This window comes from Eriocheir sinensis, chromosome 24 (genome assembly GCF_024679095.1).
Source record: "Eriocheir sinensis breed Jianghai 21 chromosome 24, ASM2467909v1, whole genome shotgun sequence".
Taxonomy (NCBI): domain Eukaryota; kingdom Metazoa; phylum Arthropoda; class Malacostraca; order Decapoda; family Varunidae; genus Eriocheir; species Eriocheir sinensis.
In genome coordinates this window covers 8,714,537-8,736,763 of record NC_066532.1, presented here as the reverse complement: position 1 = coordinate 8,736,763, position 22,227 = coordinate 8,714,537, and the positions used below count along the sequence as shown (strand labels likewise).

The 22,227-nt window shown below is 42.4% G+C and overlaps 1 protein-coding gene across 1 annotated transcript; it reads right to left on the bottom strand.

Annotated features, from left to right (window-relative positions):
• Window positions 1-17,778: 17,778 nt before the first annotated feature.
• On the bottom strand, window positions 17,779-21,859 carry LOC127003105 (uncharacterized). The gene is made up of 5 exons (XM_050869517.1): window positions 21,493-21,859; window positions 19,594-19,727; window positions 19,328-19,363; window positions 19,045-19,128; window positions 17,779-18,044 (listed from the first exon to the last, which is right to left on the bottom strand). Exons 1-5 carry the CDS (start codon window positions 21,591-21,593, stop codon window positions 17,779-17,781), a joined length of 621 nt encoding a protein of 206 aa, XP_050725474.1. The 5' UTR covers window positions 21,594-21,859.
• Between the last annotated feature and the right edge of the window lie 368 nt (window positions 21,860-22,227).

Genomic DNA, 22,227 nt, shown 5'->3' with positions numbered 1-22,227 from the left:
AGAGGTTAATTAGGAGGAAGAGTAGGTGGAGGAGGAGGAGGAGGAGGCCCTATATACGGCTTTCATATATTTTTTTTTGTTTGTTTGTTTGTCTTTTACCTTTGAGCTGCCTCCTTTGCTGTAAAAAAAAAAAAAAACACTGCCACTACCATAGACGTCATCACTACCACCACGAGATTAAACAAAGGACCAGAAAAAAAAGAGGAAACAAGCTATTCCTAAATAAGATTTCGCTACCGGGTCTTATAGGTGAACGTATTTTCAGAATTGTTCAATTACCTAGTGAACTTATGTATACTTACACCTTCCAATAGAGTATATATCCTGAAAATATTATGAAATTCCCATGCACCGAAGATGGTGTGATGAATGTTTTTTGATAGTGAATATGATATTATAAAAAAAATACATACCGCTAAAGTCAGTCTTTCCATATCAATTAGCTTGGCAAGAAATGAAAGATTAGAGTCTTGGTAACAGCTTGGTAAACCCATATTTCATCTAACTCTCATCTATGTTTTTTAAATGATTTTTTATTTTGACATATGGATAAATGCTGTAAAATTGTGGTAGAAAAAATCAAACAAAAATGTCAATCATAGTATGCTTTATTTAACGCTAACCAAATAAAAGGAAATTTTATTCTCTTCAATAAGAAAGAAAAATGAACAAAATCGGTTAATTCATACCAGAGATATGGCTCACTAATGGTTGGAAAAATGAATTTTACAGGAGAGCCATTTAAAGTTTAAAAATAATGTGTCGCCATATTTAAAACTCTCCTGCACCGTAGTCACTCCTGTCATGTCTTTCTTGTTTACGTTTCCTCACCACACGCAGACCCTCACGCCTCCTGTCACGTACTTTGAGGAATGACTGCTGTATTTGCGCGTATGGTGGTGCAAAGAGAGGAAGCACAAATCCGTCTTCATACCCGACGTTGTAGTCTAAGACAGCTTGCCCAACAGCATATTCCAGAATGTTTTTGTTTGCATTCTTATACTTTGAGCAGTACCGCCAGATACGTGAATGCAAGTGCTCATTCACGTTTTGTGTTTTTTCAAGGAGGCATGCAGATAACAATTTGTCGGAGGTTACCCTCTTATATTCCCCCCACACTTTCTGGCGAAGCTCGCTTGGTAATACAAAACTCACTTTCATTGTTTTGTGGGATGGAATGGGTTGGTTATTTATTATTAGACGTGCTTGGAGTACAGGCTGTTGGGTTGGAGGTGATTGGAGTCGCCGCGGTGGAGGCAGGTGGCGTGGCTGGAACACTGATGTCTTCTTCCTCTTCTAACTTTCGTTTTTTACACTCCCTGGCCATCTCCGCTTTCTTGCGCATCTTCAACACGTGCTTCTTTACCCCTCCCATGATTACAGCTTGAGAAATAAGGGCAAAAAAGAATAAATCGCGTGTGTGTCTGGGAGGCCGGGAAGCGACAACCTTACCCACTCAGCTATGGTAAGGCACTGAAGGCCCAGTGTTGCCAGATGACTTTTGCTATTTGTCTGGGAATGTTGGCCTAAAAAATCTGGATATCCCACAAAAAATCTGGATTTTCTAAAGTTGGATTGAAAGCGTGCATGTGTGTAATTCACTTCACTTTTATTTATTAGTATTTGTGTGTGTGTGTGTGTGTGTGTGTGTGTGTGTGTGTGTGTGTGAGGTTGGCATAAGTATATAAAATCCTTACCTTAATTTTCCTCGTCAGAACTTGAGTATTCGTATATATTTGATGTCATTCTCTTGATGAGGGATTCAGATATTGTGACATCGTAGCATTTCCTGTCAGTCATCAGGCGCCTGGTGTGAAGTAATCCAGCCATAGTACTTGTTGATAAACGATTTCTAGTTTTCGTTTTCATCCGGTTGACTGCGGAAAACACCCTCTCTGCTGCAGCACTCGAATGTGGAAGACACAGTAGCCTTATCATGAACTCGGCCAGAAATGGGAAGACAGGTGTTCCATCTCCGGACATCATTCCTTTCACTTTCATCCAAAACTTGACAGGAGTATCTCCTGTATCATCCGAGGGTAAAGTTGTCAGAGAATTTCGGAGCATTCGCCACTCGTTGTCGATCTTTTGTAGAGTGTCGTCATTCACCAGAGAAGGAAAGTTAGTCATAAGAGGTGATAGTGTAGCTACACTCCTTGCCTTCACGACTGATGGATCTAAAGCTTCCAAGTTCTTGAATACCTTGTTTCTGAAGGGGAATCGTTTTGAGATCTGAAGTGCAGCTTCAATGTAGAAATCTAGACACTTCAATTTGAAGTTGTTGACTGCTTGTGGGTGTAGTGTGACCCTGACATAAGCTCATCTCAACTTTTGTACCGAAGTACATAGAATCTATGTCCTTGAAGTTATGCGGATCCTGGGGACTTATGTGTTCCAAAGGGTCTTCTGCAGATATTCATCCCTAAGATAACAATCCAGAATTGTCCTGTACGACATTGTAACTGATTTGTAGAGAGTGTGTATTTGTGAAGTTTCAGATTGCATTTGTTGATTGAGTACATTGAAACATGGTAAAATGAACTCAAGAAAATGCAAAAGAGCTTTGTTGTTGAGTCATCTAGTGTAGCCAGTATTTGGTCACAAGAAAGGAGTTTTTCAGAGGTCACTGCATCACGAAAGTAGAGAGTTAAAGCCCCGTATTGCTCAAGAAGTCTTGATACAACCATCTGCAGTGAGAGCCAGCGGGTCTGACTAGGATGGAGCATTTTATTAGGCTTCACATTAGCAAAAGCTTGGAACTCTGTCAAAGATTCTACTCGTTTGGGGCTGTTTGAGAAGTAAGCATAGACATTTCGAGCCAAATCTTCAATTTCTCTTGGCAGTTTTAGGCAAGCATACGAGGCACATAATGCATAAGAGTGGCATATGCATTTCATTGTGAACAAATTTGGTATGTCTTTTATTAGCAAGGTTGATAAGGAGTGATGAGGTCCAAACATTGCGTTAGCTCCGTCTGCACCGAAGCCAATCATGTTCTCCTTGTATGGTATGTTGTTCTCTTCAAAAAAACTGACAATATTATTATGCAGTGTAGTAGCACTTCCATCTTGAACAGGAATCAAAGCTAAAAAGCAATCTTTAACATCATCCTCCACAACTGTTCTCGCCAGTAGACACAAGTGTTTGATGCAACCTTTGTCTGTGGACTCGTCTACAATCAGTGAAAATTTCTGCTGCCGTAGGGTTTCAATCAGCTGTGTGAAACTTTCCCGGCCAGTCACATTTTTCACAATCGCAGTTGCCTTTGTTCTTCCACACTTCAACTTCTTTGCAATAGCTGAATCTGGGCAGACCAATGCTCACTGATAAAAGCAGCAAACCGGATCTCACTACTTTTAACTGTTTCCTCTTCCTTGTTTTTTCTGCTAGTAGAAGGCATATCTAACACTGATGGTTGCCTCTTTATCAAGGCACACTTTTCCAAGTGCTTTTTAGTGTTTGCATGCTTCATGAGGTCCCCTTTTCCAGCTTGCAGTGTCAAGTCAGTGCAACACACGACACAATACGCATATGTAGAGCCTTTTACACTGCTCTTGCACCACTTGAACTCGTCACTTTCCCAAGACTTATTATATTTCTGGCTGTACTTCCTTTTCTTTTGCTTGACCACAGAACCAAGGCCCTGGCCACTGTCATCAGTGTCCGAGGACATGATGAATCCTAGTGTGCGTGTGTAAGTAAGGGCAGCTATGCATCACTGTGTTTCGCGGTAGAGAACACGAACGTGACTGATACGTGGCTAAGGATTATGACCCTCGTGGCGCGATACGGGTACAGTACAAGTATCCCGCCAACATGCTCTCCCCCCAGCCTTCCCTCTCCCCTCCCACCTCTCTCTCTCTCTCTCTCTCTCTCTCTCTCTCTCTCTCTCTCTCTCTCTCTCTCTCTCTCTCTCTCTCAATTCTAGAAATGTTGATTAAATTCTTGTTGAATTTAAGGAAAATCTGGAAATTTTATGAGAGATTCTGGAAATCTGGATGAAGCCCCAAAACTCTGGAAAAATCCAGATTTATCTTGGTATCTGGCAACACTGTGAAGGCCAGACACGCAGCTGACCAAAGAGACTATACACGAAGAGATAGTGGTATGTGGTAATTCCTCGGGCGTGCGGAAGTAGCGCCATCTATTGCAGCCCACCAAAAACGTCATTTTTTAGGGGTAGCTTTACTATTTTTAAAGTACCTGCCACAGCACCCTACCCTGCCTTTATTTGTTATTTTCATTATTGTAAAATGATTTACGAATGGGGTAAAGAAAAATATATTTGCTCTTATGTTTTATTAATATTATTTACACTATATCAATTTGTTATTTTGGGAAAATATAATGTGTAGAAAGCATTTTTATATTTATATATATATATATATATATATATATATATATATATATATATATATATATATATATATATATATATATATATATATATATATATATTTTTCTATTTATATATATATATATATATATATATATATATATATATAGTGTACGTGTGTGTGTAGCAAATATATCCAGTGCTTCAAATACAAGCAAAGCATACAACATTCTATGATTACTACAATGCCTTTGAAACATGCTCTTAGCTGAGTAAAAATATCATACTGCCACATAATGGCAAGCAGCATTGTGCACTGTTTGGCAGGGCAGATAACAAAAGCTAAGCATTACAACTGAAATAAACAATGGCAGACACCCAAAGCTTGTTAACTGGACATGATCTGATTTATAACTGAAATAAACAATGGCAGACACCCAAAGCTTGTTAACTGAACATGATCTGATTTATAACTGAAATAAACAATGGCAGACACCCAAAGCTTGTTAACTGAACATGATCTGATTTATAACAGGCAAAATCTACTATGGTGTATTACATGCAATAACAACTGTATAAAAGTTGCAAGGCACATCAATATAAAAGCATCATAAGACATGTTGACATACATGATGGAGGATATCAAGAAGGTAACACATGAGTTGTCTTAAATGGAATGCAATAACTTGGTGGTCCTGGGAGACAGCTGGGCATGGAAGTAAAAATGGAATGTAGGACACAGTATGATCTCACAAGCTCTGACCTTGGCATCAGCCAGTGTCCTGAAGATATTAAGCTCAGTAGGCACAACTATGCAGTGGAGGCACATATTATGATGAAAGAAAATGAGACAAAAACCGGCAACTAATAGTGTAAGAAAATAGCAGGAAAGTTATGCTGCAGTATGTGACATACCAAATTACAGGGCAGAAAGTGATTTGTTTTTCAAGGGCTACATCAGTAAACAATTTGCATTTATTGCAGGAACAGTAAAACAATATTTGTTTTTTAGCACACATTAAAGTTGGATGTAACAAAATCATTTGAAATGAAACTCCTTAAACTAGCCAATTCAACAAACCACTCTGTCTCCCCCCAAAAATAAGCATTATTTTTCACAAGGTTTACAAGGCATTAGTCAAGAATATCAACTGGCATTATATTTTGTCAAAAAAAAAAAAAAAAAAAAATAAATAAATAAATAAATAAATAAATAAAAATAAAATAAAAATAAAATAAATAAATATATAAATATATATATATAAATATAAATAAATATATATATATATATATATATATATATATATATATATATATGTACGTATATATATATATATATATATATATATATATATATATATATATATATATATATATATATATATATATATATATTTATATATCTATATATATATATATATGTGTGTTGTAGTGATGTCCAGGTGTTGAAGTAAACACGTGAGAGTCCGTAGGTCCGTTTACTGCTACTTAAACTAGAGTACAGAGGCACAGAGATGGGAGGGCACGGAGGCCTCCCGTTGAGTCGAGCGCTACCCGGCAACTGACTGTCCCTTGTTGCTACCCGCCTGAGGGCGGCGTTGTTGCCACGTAGTGTGATATTTCGACATACCACACCTCCCTCCCCCCTTTAGCTCATAGTTCTGTCTTGAGCTACGTCTCCCTCGTCTGCTGGTATAGCCTCATCCTTGTTCAGGCGGCGGGAGCGGCGAGGAGTAGGTGCTTCTGGGTGGTCTTCGACGGCAGGTGTGAGGTCCTCGGCGGCGATGACAGCTGGGCGGAGGTGGCGCCGGTTCCGCCACAGAATACGGCCGCTCGGTAGCAGGATCTGGTACTGCCGTGACCTGCCACGGCCCATCACCTTGCCCACCTTGTCCCAACGTTTGGACGTGTGGTCCTGAATGCGGACCTGCTGCGAGATCTGCAGGGCAGGCAGGGGGCGGGCGTGCTGGTTGTAGCGAGACGTGGTGTCCTCTGCTCGCTGTGCTGCACGGCGGTCGCACTCCTCCGACTTGGCCTGCCACTCCTGCTTGAATGACTCGGGGTGGGCTGGCACGCACGTGCGGAGGGGACGGCCGTACAAAATCTGGGCTGGGGAGCGTCCAGTGTGATTCGGGGTGTTGCGTATTTCGAGCAAACCCCTGTCGAACGGCTCGCAGTCGATGTTGCCTGAGGGAGCGACTTTCGTGATGAGGTGCTTGATTGACTTCACGGCTGCCTCAGCGTGTCCGTTCGACTGCGGGTGATAGGGTGACGTTACCACGTGCTTCACTCCCCAACGCGCCAGGAACTCGGTGAATTCCCGACTGGTGAACTGGGGTCCTCCGTCGGTACGTAAACGCACGGGGACTCCCACATCCCGGAAATAGCACCGGAACTGGCGGATGGTGGCGGCGGCTGTAGTATCCCTGCCACAGGGGGCGACAGCAGGCCAACCCGACAGACGGTCTGCGATGACGAGGAACGCCTTTCCAGCCACGGTGAAGTGGTCTGCCGACACGGACTCGAATGGGCGTGTGGGGCGGTCATCGTTGAGGTAGGGCTCCTTCTGCTGGCTCGGCAACATCGTCTGGCAGGCATCACAGGCGCGGACGACGTTGGTGATGTCTGAATTTATTCCGGGCCAGAACACCGTCTGCTGCGCCCGGCGTTTGGTGGCTTCGGCTCCACGGTGACTGTCGTGCAAGCGGGCCAACACGGAGCGGCGCAGGGTGGCGGGGACCACGACGCGCGGGCCATAGAGCACAAGGTCACCGTCGCAGTACAGCTCGTCGCGTAGTTTCCAATACGGCAGGAGTGAGGGATGGAGATCGTACCGATGGCTTGGGAACCCATTTCGTACGCAGTCGAGCAGCCTGGTGTACGCCTCGTCGTCACGTGCGGCCTGCTGCAGTTCTTCCATCCTCCTGTCGTCTGTCGTGGCCTGTGTGTTGGGCTCGGCGAGTGTCTGGATAGCTCGGAGCGTAACCGCGGCCTTGACAGAGATGTCGGAGAGCATGTCGTCGTCGCTGCTGGGGTGGCTGACTAGATGACGGGAGAGTGCATCGGCGATACATAGAGTCTTTCCCGCACGCCACCGTGCTGTGAAGATGTACGGCGACAGCTTCTCCTTGAGACGCTGGAGTCGAGGATTTTCAACAGCGTCAAGGGTGTAGTTGTTCAGAATTGGTATGAGCGGGCGGTGGTCAGTCACATGTTCGAAGTGGTGCAGCCCTTTCAGGTAGAAGCTGCACTTCTGCATTGCCCAGACTGCTGCCAACATCTCGAGCTCGATCGTGGCGTAGCGGGTCTCCGCGTCAGTAAGGAAGCGAGAGCCGCACTGAATGAGCCGGAACTTGCCTCCTCCGTGATCCTGCAGCAGAGCGTACCCGATGCCATTCAGCCGTGAGGCGTCGGTCTGCAGAGTGGTGGGTAGCTGGGGGTCGAACATTGCCAACTGTGGTGGGGTCGATAAGGCTGCCTTGACCCTCTGGAAGGCTTCCTCGTGGTCGACAGTCCACACGAATGCACGTCGCGGGCTCATGAGAGGTCGTAGAGGTTGGGCCGCTGCGGAGATCTCTGGAGTAAACTCAGTCAGCTGGTTGACAAGACCCATAAATGACCTCAGGTCAGTAATGTTGGCTGGTGTAGGGAAGTCTGTGATGGCCCGTACTTTCTCAGGGTCTGCGTCGATTCCGTTGGCGGACAGTACGAAGCCACAGAACTTCACCGCAGGCGCTGCTAAGATGAACTTCTCAGCATTGAGCGTAATGCCACTTGCTCGGCACCTGGCGAGGACGGTGTTGACATGGTGAAGATGTTGTAGATAATCCTCACCGTATACCAGCACGTCGTCCACTACCTTGACGCAGTTTGGGACTCCTTGCAGTGCCATGTCTCCACGGAGGCAAAAGGCGTCGCCTGTAGCAGCAAACCCCATAGGTCCGCGTAGGTACTTGTACCGGCCGTAGGGTGTGATAAATGTTGTGAGTGGCTGGTCTTGTTCAGCCAGCTCAAGCTGCCAATATCCGCAGAGCGCATCGATGGTGGTGAAGTACCTGGCCTTAGGGTCGATGCTCCGAACGGCTGCAAAGGGTGTGGGCGACGGGTGTGCGGGACGTGAAACTTGACTGTTGAGTTTCGACAAGTCCGTGGTTATGCGCACACCTCCGCTGGGCTTAGCTACTGCAACGTGTGGATGGCACCAGGGTGAAGGTTCGTCTCCTGTAGGGGTGATGATTCCCCGTGCTACCATTGACTCCAGTTCAGTCTTCACCGTTTCACGGAAGGCCAGCGGGATCTGCCGAGGCGTGTGGATGGCAAACGGCGTCGCGTCCTCCCGGAGATGGATTCTCATCGGCGGCCCTGTCATCGGTCGAGGTTGTGAGCCGTGAAGGTCTGCCTTGGACACCAGCACGTCACTGTATTCCTTCACAAAATACGCCCTGGCTTCTGCAGGCGATGTGACGTTAGTGAAGGGAAGTGGTAGTGTGCTCTGTGCTCCGTTGGACGTGCACACGTTCGCATGCGTGACCTTGGCGATTGGCTGCGGGAAGCGTTCAGGAATCAGTGCTAGCTCCCGGCAGGCGTGGCATGACAGAAGTGGGTTCGGTGTGCCCTCGTATACGTCCATCCACACGGTCGTCGTCTTCTGCTTCACACTGATCTCCACTTGCAACGAGCCAAGGGCAGGCGCCATGGGCGACCCGTCGGCTGTGTACTTTGGGTCGGTGGGTGATGGCTGAAGGTCACTGATGGACAATCCGAGGCTTCGAAGATGCTCGGGTCCGATTACTGTCACATCGGCGCCCGTGTCCGGCAGCATGGACAGAACGCCCGATCCTTTGTGGTGGGTGACAGTGACAGAGATGGTAGGATGTGTCATTGGCGGTGCACGAGATGTGGAGTGAACGCGCCTCACACTGCTGCGGTTGTTCTACTCCGTAGATCCTTGCTCTCGCCTCTCCTTAGTCTTCTCTCTCCCTGATGCTTTGATTTCCGGCAATGCTGGTCGTAATGCCCCGTGATTCCGCATTTGCCACAGGAAGCGTTCTTGGCTGGGCACCGCGATGTGCGTGCCCAATGCCCTTTCTTACCGCAATTGTGGCACATTGAGTCCGCAGCTGGGCATTTTCCTTTGACATGAGACTTGTTGCAACTGTGGCAGGCTTCCTTGGTAGGCGTAGGTGACCTTGCCTTCCTCTGCTTCAGCTTCTTGTCTCGCTTGTACTGAGACGTTGCGCGTACAGCAGGTGAGGGTGAAGCTATAGCAGACGCCGTATTTCTGGCTGCCTCAAATGCGTAGCACTGCTTCACCACGTCGTCAAGGGAGTGCGTAGGGATGGTGCCGATGAGTTCTTGAACTAACTCCGTATCGCGCACACCCATTAGCAGTACTTGTTTTAACTGAGTCTCCTCGCATCCGTTGTCGCCTGACTTGCATATGTCCACGGCTTCAGCAAGGCTCTTGACGCGGACATAGAAGTCGTCAAATGTCTCTCCCGCCGCCTGCTTGCATCTGAACAGGTCCCTGCGACGTATGGCCTCGTTCGTCTTGCTCTTGATGTGGGCTTCTAGGGCGTCCAACACCTCAGTGACGGGCTTGGTGTTGTCGCAAGGGACTTGGAGGCGGTATTCCAGTGTATGCAGCACATCCGAGGAGAGACACATCCGTAGCTGGATATGCTGCTTCGGTGGGGAGAGAGTTGACAGGTCGATCATGGTTGCGTAATCCGTCCATTTCCTGCGCCACTCCCGAAACGCCTGAAAGTTAACGTCTGAGAGTAAGGGTGGCGGAGGATGTATAACGGCCTTGGTTGGCTGGGCGGGGCGGGGCGGGGTGTTTCGCTCCGGAGGCTGTGTCGACGACAGCTGCTGGCCCGTGAGGGCGGTCAGAAGCTCACGAAATTCTTCCCTTCGCTGTGCATCTTCAACTCGACGTCGTTCCGCCTCCTCTGCCCGTCGCCTGTCCTCGTCTTGGCGCCGCCTGTCCTCGTCTTGGCGCCGCCTGTCCTCGTCTTCGCGCCTCCTGTCTTCGAGGAACTTGATGAGCTGCAGAGTGTCCATGGGCGGTTCTTGCTGTGGTAGTGGCTGCTCCGCTTCGGCTTGCTGTCGTGTCTGTGGCATGCTAGTCAATACAGACAGAGAACGGGTCAACCCCTCGAGAACTCCTCTGTAAGACTGCAAGGTCAAGGACTTGAGCCGCCGTGTACGTGGATGGGTGTCCGGTGCACGGTCAGCGCGCTTGTCGTCGTGCCGCCGCCGTGATACTTCAGTGCTGCCTCAGGGCTCAGTGCGGAAGGATGTACTGCGCTGCGCTCTGCTCGGTCGTGGGAAGGCGAGGGACTGCGTGCCTTCATGGGTGGGCCACGATCGCAGAAAGCACAGGCACAAAAAAATACACCCACTGCACTGCACTGGACACTGTATGATCCACAGGGGGGCGCGGCGGTCCGTCGTCACAGGCTCACAAAGGATGAGGCCGCGCCATCTTGAGCTGAACCGCTGGGCAGTGGCTGATGCGCGTCACTTCTCTGGCTGTCCCTCTGCACTCTAAGTAGCTTTCCACTGCGCCATGTGTGTTGTAGTGATGTCCAGGTGTTGAAGTAAACACGTGAGAGTCCGTAGGTCTGTTTACTGCTACTTAAACTAGAGTACAGAGGCACAGAGATGGGAGGGCACGGAGGCCTCCCGTTGAGTCGAGCGCTACCCGGCAACTGACTGTCCCTTGTTGCTACCCGCCTGAGGGCGGCGTTGTTGCCGCGTAGTGTGATATTTCGACATACCACAATATATATATATATATATATATATATATATATATATATATATATATATATATATATATATATATATATATATATATATATATATACCTATGTGATTATATCATATAAAGCAGAAAAAATCATAACATGCTATAGTACAAACACGATTACTCCTGGACGCCACATCAATGATGCCAGCCATGTGATGAAATTATATGCAGTATTTCACATCATGAAACCCATGCAGCCAAGTGTCACTGCAGCACATATTAGGTAAGGCAGACACCAAAAGCTTGTTACCTGAACAAGATAAATTATAACAGGCAAAATCCACAATAAAGCATTGCATACTGTTTGGCAGGGCAGAGAACAAAAGTTTCCAAGCATTACACCTGAAATAAACAATGGCAGACATCCAAAGCTTGTGAGCTGAACAAGATCTGATTTATAACAGGCAAAACCAGCAATGGTGCGTTACATGCAATATCTGGCAGGGCAGATAAATAATTCCTTGCATTACAACTGGAAAGAAAGTGGCAGACATCCAAAGCTTTGTTAAATGAACAAGATCTGACTTATAACAGGCAAAACCAGCAATGGTGCATTACATGCAATATCTGGCAGGGCAGATAAATAATTCCTTGCATTACAACTGGAAAGAAAGTGGCAGACATCCAAAGCTTTGTTAAATGAACAAGATCTGACTTATAACAGGCAAAACCAACAATGGTGTATTATTTGCAATATTTAGCAAAGTGTGGTGCCCCGAGGGCTGCGACACCACTCGTGTCATCATCATCTTCACCGGCAATATTTTCCGATGACAACAGCGGTATCGACCGCTAAAACACAACACGGACTCCAAGACATGATTGTCCCCACACGCACTGTTCATTTACCAACCTATACACAATTGTAATTGCCCATTAACGCACCCGCTTATCTCTCTAAGCCAAAACACGATCAACCGCGGAACAAAATGTTATGAAAACAAAGCTGCGTCACCGCGTGAATTAAGCATGTCGGTTAGGTAGATTATTGTATGAGCTCGGTGTGAGTTTGATGTATGACTCACACGCCTGACGTATTACCCTCGCGATGTCTGTATGTATGTCTGCCTATATAAGAAGCATTTCTCCAGGCTTGACCTCAGATCAACCAGCACTCTGTTCGTTGCTGGACACTCAGTTGTCCTTCCCTAGACAACATGGGTAGAACATTCATCGTTGCTACTGTGAGTATGGAGTGAAGAATTACCATAGAGGAAAGCGTATCTAACATATCTATTGTGTTCTATTATCTTAGTTTTACTTAGGATTATATTTCTATGATACTTTATTGTGTGAGTTTTTACTCAATATTATACCAGTGTTAACGTCAGTAACCAATAGTGAAAGAAAACCTGAAGACTCATTGAGTCTAGTAAGCCAGTCGCTGGTTTAAACAATATTTTTACCCTCTGTAATATTAAGTAGTATTAAGGTAGAATAAAATACATATAAGAAAGGCGACACCGTTTCATCACCCCATTTACGAACTCCTTTAAATACTCCTAAAGTACTAGAATTTTAAGTCAAGTGTCACTAATACAAACAGTGTGTCGTCGCCCCTGTGTGACCCGGGATTGCGGGTTACAACAAAAGTATATGAAAAAAAAATTCTTGGCATAACAAAAGCAACACCAAATAATGGCAAACATCCAAAGAGTGGTGGCATGGTGATAATTTCTGAAAACAAAATAACATCAAAATCAATTAATAAATTTATTATACCAATTAATACCAAAAACATTTGTTCAACATGCTGCAAGAAATTAGGGAGCAGACCTCATGCACATGCAGGATAGATTTTCAGCTTCAGAGATAGGCAAAGCAGGCAATATATGATTATTATGTTGCAATAGACAATGAAAAAGCATTGATGCATTAAGCTAGAAAAAAATCACTTGAAGAAAACATAAGGCACAAAAACCCATCCCCAGCTGGCGTACATGCACACCATTCTGTTACAATCATGCACACTATCAATCCTGAAGACTGAAATATTATGCTGTAAAAGAAACTTATAAATATCATGAGTAAATTTATATCCCTAATTATTGTTATTACTAATGCTGCAATTTAATTAATTTCCTATTTTTTTCATTTTGGGATGGGTCTGCTCCCTATTCCTCCATTTTAGTTTGTAGTATATCCTTAATTTTATGTAGATGAGGTGAATGTTTTCAGTTAGCTGGGTGGAACACAGGTGCAGAGGACTTAGAAATTCATGATTATTTAATTTAGACAAGAGCATTTGGGAGACTCTAGTGCCCAACATTGCCTTCTCCAGTGTTGCCTGGATAATGGCTTCAACTTCATGAAAGTGTTTAAAAACACTATCACTGGGCACAGAGAGTCCCCCAAATGGAATATCTGGATTGTTAGAAAAGGCTTTAAAATAACAAAATAAATTTATGTTGTCAAGTTGTTGTTTTACATCCAACAGATGCTCCCTGCAATGTTGACAATTATGTTTTTTCAAAAAAAATTTACAAGTCCAGCCAACTACATAAATCAAAGCATTGACCTCAGCAGGTGGCATGCTTGCTACTGACTCCTCATTGTCCGAGTCAGTATCTGAAGGGGGCAAATCTGCATCACAGTTTGAGGTTACGTCAAGGAAGTATGACTCATCCGCCTCACAGTTACTTGTCTGGGGAACTTGTGAATAATAATTGGTCATTACTGACTTGAGGCCCTTCATAAAATTGTAGGCAGTGGGATGGTCACAGTTCCCAAATCTAACCCTCAGTCTGGCAAAAAGATTTTCAAGACAGTCCTGATTTAATCGCCGAGTGAGGAGGTACTTTACTTGATAACTCTGCAGATCTTGCCACAGAGCATCAAGTGCTGTCAAGTTGATGAGCCAGCCATTTACACAGTGAATGCGTACATGAGGTGGAGCACAGACCTTTAATGACAACAAGTAATCTTTAGTCTCTTTTATGATTTTCATATGACATGAATTTGAAGTAATGGCAGTAAGGGCATCTTTATAATTATAAATGGATGAACTATTGAAACAATCAAACAAAATGTCCACCTTATCTATGGATTCTGCAGTATAGATGGCTTTCTGTGGTAGCATTCCTGATGTTGAATGAACGAAAATTCCTGCCGCCACAGTATGACTCATCACTTGGGCAGCAAGATTGACACGCATTTTTGAAAAGCCTTCACCACACATATGTTTGCTGCTCAATTTAGGAGCAAGTCTAATACTTGTTGCTGATCTTTTCAAAAACTTTTTTATGTGATCCCATGAAATTTTATTTTCTCCAATTTTAATATCATATTTGAGAAGTGTGTTCCTCAGGCTTTTCAAAAGATGTGGAGAATCAAAAAAAAAGTGAACCTTCTCACCATCGACTGTAAAGGAAGGATTTTCAGTTGTCATGCCAAGAGTCTGGAACAAGGAACGATGCACTCCCTCTTGATCACAAACTGTAAACATAACTCTGTGTCCCGTGTCCTTGACTTTTTTTATTGCTGTTTCATACAGTTCCCTGATTTTACAAGTTTTAATCCCTCCCGAATAAAAGAAACATCCTAAAACAAGTTTCCATTTTTTCAATAAGCCCTTAACCATGAACACGAGTGCATGATTTGCTGGTTTCAAACTCTTCCCATGCTCTCCGAAATCCTCCCTTCCTATGATAGAATCAGAGGCTTTGTCAAAATGCAATGATTCTTTAATACTCATGGCATCAAATGCAATCCCACAAAGTGTCTCTTCTTTTGACAAAGCCTGTGCTCTTTTCTTCAGGGCTGTCAGAGTCTGTTTGCTCCAGCCAACATTTAGTGAAATACCCCTGAGCCATGAGTGAAGTGTTGAAACTGAAGGCAAATGAAATACTGTGCTGAGAAATCGATAAGCCTTTGGACTTTGATAGTACAAGGCCAGAGCAAACCTCCTCTCTTGTACCCCATCTCTCCTACCAGGCTTAGATCTTGCAGCATGTTGAACCTGTCCTTTGAAAAAATCCACCACTTTTGGATCTAGGAAATTGCTGGCTTTGGCCAAAAACTGCCCAGGAGTGGTAATGGCCTGAGCTTTGAGCTGCCTCACCTGCCGGCGCAGACGGCAGACCGTCTTCTGCAACAATTGCAGTTTTGATGTCTCTGAAAATGCATACACAAATATTAAAAGTTAAATTTCACAGCACTCTTCTCACAATTCTAAATAATAAAATATGTGCATGTTAATGCATTATTATTGTTATTAGGACAGTGAATCCAAGCAATGACATTTTATCTGCACGCCAGCTTAGACTGGAAAGGCTTTAGTTAGATTACCTGACAAGAGTAGTATTTCCAGATGGGGGAGAGGGTACAACTGGAGACTTGACAGAAATAATATCAAGATCTACAAGCACTGATTATCCATATACATCTCTGGTGTTCAATCTCTACTGAAACATACATCAAAATAGTGCCACACTTAAAATCTAAAAATTCTCTGTTTCTGCAATGTTAGTCCTACCCAAATCCTGCCTGCTGTCTAACTTTCCTTTTCACAATTATAATCCATTAAACTGGTGGTCTCCGGGATGTGCCACTTTACCCAACAAACTAATCCTTATTACTTATTAAAACCATTTGAACACTTGCATAGATCATAATTCAATTATTATCCCAGCTCTTCCACATGTCCATCCAGTTTAATGTGGGTGATGTGGAATGGTTCAGCCTCATGTCTTCCATGCATACATTAAGTTTAGAGAATAATACTGTTCCTTGTAGCTCCCATTTCCCTGATACTCACGACTATCCCTTTAAGAATAACGTATGAAGAATCACATTTTTTGGTTTCATAATACAAGGAAAAGCCTGAGTATGTGATTAAAGATGGGATATTAAATAGCAGGGATACTGACCTCATTTCTAGGGTGCTGCCATGTTTGGGAGTGAATGGTAAACATGATCACATCAGTAGCATGGACAAATGTTTGTTAGTGGCACTTCAGGGTTATGCTACCTCTTCAAAGCTTGACCAGTCATGGTTTAAAGTGGAACAGGATAAAAAAGAGACAGGCAGGTATTTGTGGACACTACTGTTACTATCAATTGCCAGCCTATGGCAAAATTAGAACCTATGCTATCAAGAACATAAGACCTATGTTCTGATCACTCACTACTGCCATAAGAATATAATAAACAGTTTAAATGTCATTCAAAATATCAACCTTTTTACATATATTTTCTTAAGATATGTACTGGTGTAAAAGTTACATATTGAACTCAATTTGTATGCAGGGATGTGAGGTATATTGTTAAGCTGTAATGTTTCCAACACATTAAATGTGGTCATAACAACACTGAACAGTAACTAGAGGATAAATTATCACTGAGCACAAGAGGTTGCTTACTGTATTTTGGTGAGCTTGATGGCCGAGTCAGGTTTCCTCCAACCCTTCAGTTTCACACCCTGTTGAGAGGCAATTTCTCAATCACAGTGAAAAATGGATGCAAATGGTCACTAAAATTAATTATTATACTTGGCGTCACAAATTTTGGCACAGAATTTAGAGAAGGACTACCAGACTTGGCGTGAGTCTCTGTTGAGGTAAATGATCCCCTTCACTCATTGGGCTATATGTACATTGTTTTAATGTGCATCATTGTTACGTTAAACGATGCTGATGCTGATGATGTATTATTGTCTTTTTTTGTCATTTTATAGGGCAGGACTACTAAAAGTAAGGCTATTAGCATCAACTTTCTCTCTAAATCAGCATTGCTATCAGCTATATGTACAGTTATTCTTATAACTACCCTTCCTGCTGATAATGGAGATGCATGTCAGGATTAAGCATCACATACAAGGAAAGAATTGTTATATAGGGAAACAGGGAACTTTTAGGTTCATATAATAGACAAGGTTTGTTATACACAAAAAAAATTGGATGCTTCAGATGTTAAAGATTTTGGGATATAACATCACTCCCCTCCTCCAAATTGGTTCTTTAGAGCAAGGGTTGACTATGGCTGATTATTTTTTGCGGCAGGTTTCATGACACTTCTTTTAATGCAAAGCATCTGGAAATTAATGATTATTACGAAATACGTCTCATGAGTAGCTACTAAACTTGACAGCCTGAAAGGATGCACCATCAAAGACTGTAAAGGACAAATGTATGATATACAAAATAACATGGTTCTGTGAAAAAAAAAAAAAAACCTATGACAATATCAAATCATTTCAGGATACATAAATTAGCAGTTATATGAAGGAATTCTACAACTCTCCCGGGATGCCTAAGTTAAATAAGTGAGGGAATTTATTTTTTTCCTTTTGTTTGTGTAAAATGATGCGGACATATGCATGCCTAATGTGATGAGTATAAATTTATATGATGGTGAAATATCATCCACAAGGTAGGATGGTCCACGCTCAAATGCTGATTCAAACTATCAATCACATTTCATTAATAGCTGCAATTTCCTTGAACCAACCAAACATTCTGTGAGAAAGTACTATTTTTAATGATTTTGTTGCAATGCTGTGGTGGTCTGTTATACAGCTTTTTCATCAAAGCAGAGGAGTTATTCCCTCTCCCTCTGCTTCAGAGGAGCATGATGGCGTGCTGCTCTTGCATGATTTTGTGGAGTTATAATTAGATTAACAACACAACAGTCAATAAAAACTAATAGTATTCATACCAAAATCAGCACATGGAGCTGGTGCAGTGCACTGGGGAGCACACTCATCAGTGTCAGGCTGCAGCTCATTATTTTCATGTGTGGCTTGGGGGACACTGAGCAGCTGTGTGTGGGGTTGGATAATGCCACATTCCTCTGGGGGTGGCTGAGTTCTGTTCAGCTCCACCCGTGGTCTCTTTCTTGGACTCTCCTCTTCGGCTGCCACATTCTCTTGGGTATTACCGAAACCTGTGTTCGGATCTGTTGGGATGTGGTTTTGTTAGATGTGGAATAATATTCGACAGCGAAACATGGAAGGAAACGGAAGAGTATGTCCACATGGTAAAATACAGAGATGAGAATTGCCAAGTGGGTTTGTTGGTGTATCCGGGAATTAAGAGGCCAGGTGATGTTATGATCATGAAGGAAGAGTTATGGGGTATGATATCAACTGACTTCATTAGTTAAGTGATTAGAAGAGGTATATTGAAATTTTTTGGATACTGAAAGGATGTACGTATGGGGACAACTGGGTGAGAAGGGAGAGAGATGCAGATTTTGATGATGTATAGCTAGTTACACCAATGAACACTTAGGACATACACATTCACAAAGGCCACAACTTTGGCTGCTAGACGGAAAAGCACTAGATTTAAAGTCCTAGGACACTGAAGGGAATAATAATAAGAAAAGCAATAATAATAAATGAGTATAGCTAAATATAGTTATGATATTTTTGTTTATGTTACTATTAGTATTATAAATTTTAAACACTAATGATATATTAATATAAATATTGATAAATCAATGAAAATTAATACATTAATTGTATTAATACTACCACTAGTAATATTAACACTGCACCTAAAAGACTGAGCAAAACACTGAATCTGAAATAAAACGATAATTGAGCTGTCTCTGTCTGAAAGTTATGTGAAGCTTGCTCCATGCACCGTGATAGGAATGGCATGGATGTAGCCAGGTTGCTGATATACTTATGGTCACTAACCACTTGTAAGGCACCAATTTGTGTTGGAAGCATTGGCGGCCAACATCAGAATGAGTGATTCATCATAATGCAAGATTACCAGGAAAAAACATGAAGTAAAGGATGTCAGTGACACAGACAACATTAAATTGCAAACTTGAAAATCACCAAAGTATGAAGATAAAGTAAAACAACAACAATAATAATGAGCATGGCAAAATATTAATGGCTTATTACAATGTAAAGTAATTACCATAATTAATTTTCACTAACCATAATGTGGCAGCACAATCTGTGTAGAGGAGAGTTCCAACTCCATTGGCTCCAAGTCAATGGCGGCTGCATTGTGGGATGATGCTGAGGTAAGCAAATCAATCAAAAGTAAGTGATAATGATTACAAAACTACTATTTGTTCTTATCTGTCAGGTGAATACACTCAACCCATCAAGTGTGGAAATCTAACTTTTGTTCAATGCATCAAGGTTTCTTTCACTATTAGTCTATTACCAACTCATGCATTGCATTTGGTACACAAGAAAATGTTGTGACTATTACCCGGGAACCCAGTGGGTGGTTGCTCCTCATGGCCATCTGCAAAATAGATAATGGGTATAAGTATTACATTTACTAACAAACACACACACACACACACACACACACACACACACACACACATGAGAGAGAGAGAGAGAGAGAGAGAGAGAGAGAGAGAGAGAGAGAGAGAGAGAGAGAGAGAGAGAGAGAGAGAGAGAGAGAGAGAGAGAGAGAGAGAGAGAGATTAAGAAAGTCATAAATAAGGAGCATGCATAACTTCATCTTACCTGTGTGACGTGGGGTTGCAGTCGGCAGCAGCTGGCCCTTGCTGCCAAAATGAACCCCATCAAAGTGGTCACTACAGATGGCTTGAGTATGCTTTTGAAAGCCAATTTTCAAGGCTTTCACCCACTGGAGGCACCTGCAGTAAAAACATGGTAATTTTAACTAATTATTGTTAATCAATACAAAATGTAATGTAATGAAAGAAAGCAACAGACCTTAAAAATTTATATAATTTTTAACCCTTAGACAGCAGTGGAAATATACATAGACAGTCCTAAATTCAGTCTGTCAGTTTTGAATGGCAGAAATATAACAACACTTAGAGATTGCGGTAGGATCTATAGTAGACGATACAAAAAAATATCTACGTATTATGCAGGGTAACTATATATATATATATATATATATATATATATATATATATATATATATATATATATATATATATATATATATATATATATATATATATATATTTATGCTACGGTCCTAAGGTCGGCAATGACTATATGTATAGAGTATAGACCATTCATTTTTGGGGAGCTACTCCTCAAACACCGCTGTCTTCTAAGGGTTAATATGAAAATAATATTGGCTGCAATGCAATACCTGTTTATAATGAATGGATATGTTTGACTTTGGTACCCCTTACAAAATTTAATTTGAAACAAACTGAAAAAACAAACATATTTTACATATAGATTGTTTTCAAAACATTTATGATGCAATGCAGGGCAAATTTAAACAGACTGCTCTTTCCTTTGCTAGTGAAATATTTGTGTTTTGTCTTTCCATTATCATAATGTATTTAGTCCAAGGCAACTTCAAGTATACCTGTATATGTTGGGTTTAAATGAAATCATCAATCTGCATATAAAAAAAAAAAAAACTGACTAATTTTGTATTGCCAAATATATACCTGTCCTTAGCAAACCTTGATGAAAGGCCCCAGTAGTTAGAATGTATCTGAGTAAGGATCGAGGAGGCCTCTTGTGAATTAGCTCAGTAATAAGACGGTGTCATCTAACAGTACTTCGGCATATGAATATGAGTCAATGTCACATAATAATTTACTTCTGACTATGCATCAAGTAAAGTGCAGCTTCTTTCAGATTTTGATAATACTGAATGAATTGCAGCCATATCTCACACAAAGTTAATATTCACACATTATAATCTCTACATCTTGTAATTTTGAATCTTTTGACACACACACACACACACACACACACATATATATATATATATATATATATATATATATAGATATATATATATATATATATATATATATATATATATATATATATATATATATATATATATATATATAGTATATTGCATTTTGGCAGCGAGGCAAGGTTAGGTAAATTTCTGAAATGTAATATGCTTCCCACTTCTTGTCACTGGCAATCAACGGTTAAGTCAGCGGGTTAACTCCAGCAACAGTTTGCCTTCCTTATGCTTTTGTGAGGGGTTAGGGGTTTCTTCTTCCTAATTTAATTGTAATGTGAGGAGATAACTTTGGCCAAGCCTGTTCTGATCTCTTACCCAACCAGGCCTGTGGCCGGCTGCATCGATGCATTGAAAAAGTAACTTCACTGCTCAGTATAACACATAAATCGGTCCATAAATCTTTCACGTCAACATAAAAATCTAAGGGTTGAAAAAAAATCATAGACCTTTAAGATGAGGACGGTTATAAGTAGGTGCCTTGCATTATCTTGAAGAACAGTCACCCCAGTGTTGTCTGAGGGGATCTGTGGACTGCTTGAATGGCTTGTGTACAATATACATTACGTATTTCGCTTGCCTTCAGAGCATTGTTGTCTAGTTGCTCGCAGAAATTCATTATTTTGCTGAAGTTAGAAGTCAGAATTTCCACATATAACTTCACTTACCTTCTGGCATCCTTTGGGAATAAATGGAGCTTCACACCAGGGTGTGTTCTCCGTTTCTTCCCACAAACACAGCAGGCCGCACATTTGAGATTTGGAGCCATGGCGGGTAGTTACACGAGGGGCCGGTGTGTTGATATTTGAATGACGGCAGCGTTGCCGTCGATCTGAGAAAGACGTCTGGAAGTAGCGCTATAATAACCAGTATATCGGTTAGCCCAAGATAATCTTATCCACCCACTCTTTCCCCCTACAAACCAATAAATCTATGTAAATAATTACTGGAGGAATTAAGTCAGCGTGCTGCTAAAACACTGAGGTTGAGAGAAAAAAACATGTTTTGAAAGAAAGGCAGTTGGGCTACAACCTCGGTTCATTCCTGTGTGTATACAGACAGTTAAAACACATAAAGCACATCTATCCACTGCTAACCTCCCACAAATGCAGATAAAGTAATATATCCACGGTACAATAATATAGCATTACTAACATGACATGCAGTCAGGCTATATCTACCTGATAAATATATTTAGTTCTTACTGTTCATTTTAGTATTTTTCTTTCTTTGTTTTGTTTTTTTTTTAAATGGGAAATAACCAAACTGACGAAAAAAGTAGCTACATTTGCTGCTTCATCCCATATAGCAACACTGCTGATGGGTACTGGGGTTAGGGGGGTGGGTATCTGGAGGGGGGGAGGCGCCTGGATGTAAACAACGCTGCACCTGCGCCATCTGTT